At 38.6% G+C, this 2759-nt stretch overlaps 1 protein-coding gene across 6 annotated transcripts in view; it reads left to right on the top strand.

Moving 5' to 3' along the window:
* CARF (calcium responsive transcription factor) overlaps positions 1–2759 on the top strand; it is a 38347-nt gene that overhangs the window by 30960 nt on the left and 4628 nt on the right. For all 6 annotated transcript variants that reach the window (XM_045295524.1, XM_045295507.1, XM_045295516.1 and 3 more), the window contains 2 exons: positions 536–666; positions 2312–2681. In XM_045295524.1, coding sequence (XP_045151459.1) covers positions 536–666; positions 2312–2681 — 501 coding nt within the window. The remainder of the gene's footprint in view (positions 1–535; positions 667–2311; positions 2682–2759) is intronic.

Here is a 2759-nt window from a genome sequence, read left to right on the forward strand (position 1 = left end):
CATGAAGAGTGACGGTCTCAGAAACCCACAGTGGCAGTTCTACCCTGTCCTGCAGGGTTGCTATGAGTCGGCATCAACTCATTAGCAGTGAGATTGAGTTTTTTATTATTAAGAACTTAACTTTATGCCAGGCATTATCCTAGGTCTACAAAAGATTAAGTTTGTAATTGAGAAACTCAGTATGTTTCCCTCATCTGAAGAAATTTGTGCATAGTTTAGCATCATAGCATGGAAAGTATGCTAGTTTAATTATTGGTATATAAAATCTTCCTAAGTATGGGAAGAAATATACATAGAGTTTTCTAGGCCTCATCAGTATACTAAGTTAAGATCAATGACGTTGAACCTTGTTCACTGAGTATAAGGTGTTGTCAGGTCTAGAAAGAGTGGAGTGGATGATGTCTTAAAGTCCTGTAGACACTTTTGATGTTTTTTCTTATTTGAACTCTTATAATAAGGTTTATAATGAAGGGTACCATGCTAGAAGCTTATAGAAATGATCCTATTTTAACAGTATATTGTTTACATAACTTAGAAAATGCACCAGAAGAATTGATTACCACCAAAGTGGAAGGAAATCAGACAAGGAGTTCTTTGTCTCCAGAGCCAACCCACTTGCTCTCCTCACTTTCCTCATTTCAGCCCAAAATATTTGCACAACTGCAGGTAGGTATCAGCTAGCCTAATTTGAGTCCCTTCTCTTTCTTCTTAATCTCTCTCCTCTCCTAGAGATTTTTAGAAAATTATTACAGAATTAGTATAGTGATCAACGTTCTTTTCATTATGTGATAACCTCTTTTTGTCTTCTTGATTCAAGAAGTGAATCCAAACAGCGCGTTTTTAAAAAGCTTGAAGTTGACTATGAATACTATAGACTTTTATTATATTAGCTTTCTTTTGGTTCTTATCGTGTTGTAGTGAGTACGCATTGGGTTGTGATCCCATGGTCGGCAGTTCAAAACCAGAAGCAGAGAAAGACTGGACTTTCCACTCCCGTAAACAGTTACAGTTTTGGAAACCCACGGGGGTCACTATGAGTCAGTATTGACTCAATGGCAGTGGGTTTGGCTTTGGTTTATAGTCTTAATTATAGATTGGCTTTGAATTAGAATTTTACTTGATGGCCACTGGTTTTACGCTTATGAAGTAGCCCTGGTGGTGGAGTCGTTAAAAAACACTGCTGCTAATCAAAAGGTTACCACTTCAAACCTACCAGCCACTCCTCAGGAAAAGAATTTTCCCGTCTGCTTCTATAAAAACTTACCACCTTACCTGCCTGGTACTTGCCCTCATGAAGAGATCACTGAAGACATGGTTGCCATAGAGCAGTGTGGTGAGGAAACCAAATAGCTGGGGCCCAGTTATCATGAATAATACTGCCTGGGTCTTAAAGTCTTGTCACAAAACCAACAGCCATCTAAATGAAGAGTCAGCTACATCCACACTGAAGATGCACACCAGCCTGGGTCATCCAAAGAAAGCTAATAATAAGATCCAAACTTTGGAAAGGGAACAGTTTTAGCCTCCAAATCCTAAATACTCACAAAAAGATATAGACAAGAGTGGTAGCCTAAAATCCATTTGTAGGGTCCCTACGTGAAAGCTTCTGATGAATCCCCAATGCACTTAGGCTAGGAACAGCAACAGCCCAAATGCCAGGAAAGAGCATTATAAAGTAGATTTTAGCAACCAGAATTAGTGTTCTCGCTTCATGAATGCTCGGTGAATTGATTCTCAATTTGTAATAGCCTGTTTTCTCTTACATTGAGGTCTCTATAGGTTTTATACATCATTGTTGATGGGCTCTTGTTTGTTGTCTGCTGTAGTCTTGTATATTTATCTGTATAAGGAAACTAGGATGGGTGGAATTACGGAGACAGAATTAATGATTACCTGGGGAAGGTGGGGGGGTTGGGGGAGTCAACATCAATATTGTAAAAGAAGGCAGAAAAGGTTCCAGAGTTGATTGTAGTGATGATTGCATGGGCCTTCTTGATATGATTGCACTATTGAATTATATGGTAAGTTTATTATATAGCTCAATAAATAAATACTAGAGGGAAAAAATTTACAGTCTTAGATAACCTTCAGAGCAGTTCTGTTGTTGCAATTAGTCAGAAATGGCTTGATTGCAACGGGTTTGGTTTTTTTGTTTTATTTTGTTTTTAGTGGGGAAACAAGATTGTATTTGCCATTCAAAAAGTACCAGACAGCGTCTTCCTCACACTGGTTTCAATTTTATGTCAAAAGAATATTATGTGAAAATATTGTTCATAGTAAACATTTTGATACAACTCTTTTTGTTTAAAAGGGTTTGCAGTTACAACAAAGATTCTCCTCTCCTGATGAATCCCCAGCTCTGATACCAGGAAATAACCACCTCTCCTCCAGCCCTTCAAGACTTCTGGATTCATTAGGAAGTGCTGTAATGAGTAATAATTCTCTACTGCTTGGTCAGAGTCACAACCTCCCAACAGACTCATGTCTGACCCAAAACAATAATACTGCCTCCGCGATGGATAGCTCTCCAGGACCAGATCATAATCTCATTGCAATGGACCAACTAGTAGAAGTTGGGGACGTCGAGGATGCAGAAAATCTTGAAGGAAGTGTTTCTCAGATTCTGTTAGGAGACATGCAGACCATCCCCATGCGCATTATAGGCAGCCATCCTAGCCTTAGTAAGTTAAAATTAACTCTTGTTACTTTTCATTTGCTTTACCTTTATGGGTTACAATCACTTTTATACTCCACAGAAA

Source organism: Echinops telfairi, unplaced genomic scaffold (assembly GCF_000313985.2).
Source record: "Echinops telfairi isolate 266 unplaced genomic scaffold, ASM31398v2 ScPeMD7_3;HRSCAF=10, whole genome shotgun sequence".
NCBI classification, from domain to species: Eukaryota; Metazoa; Chordata; class Mammalia; order Afrosoricida; family Tenrecidae; genus Echinops; species Echinops telfairi.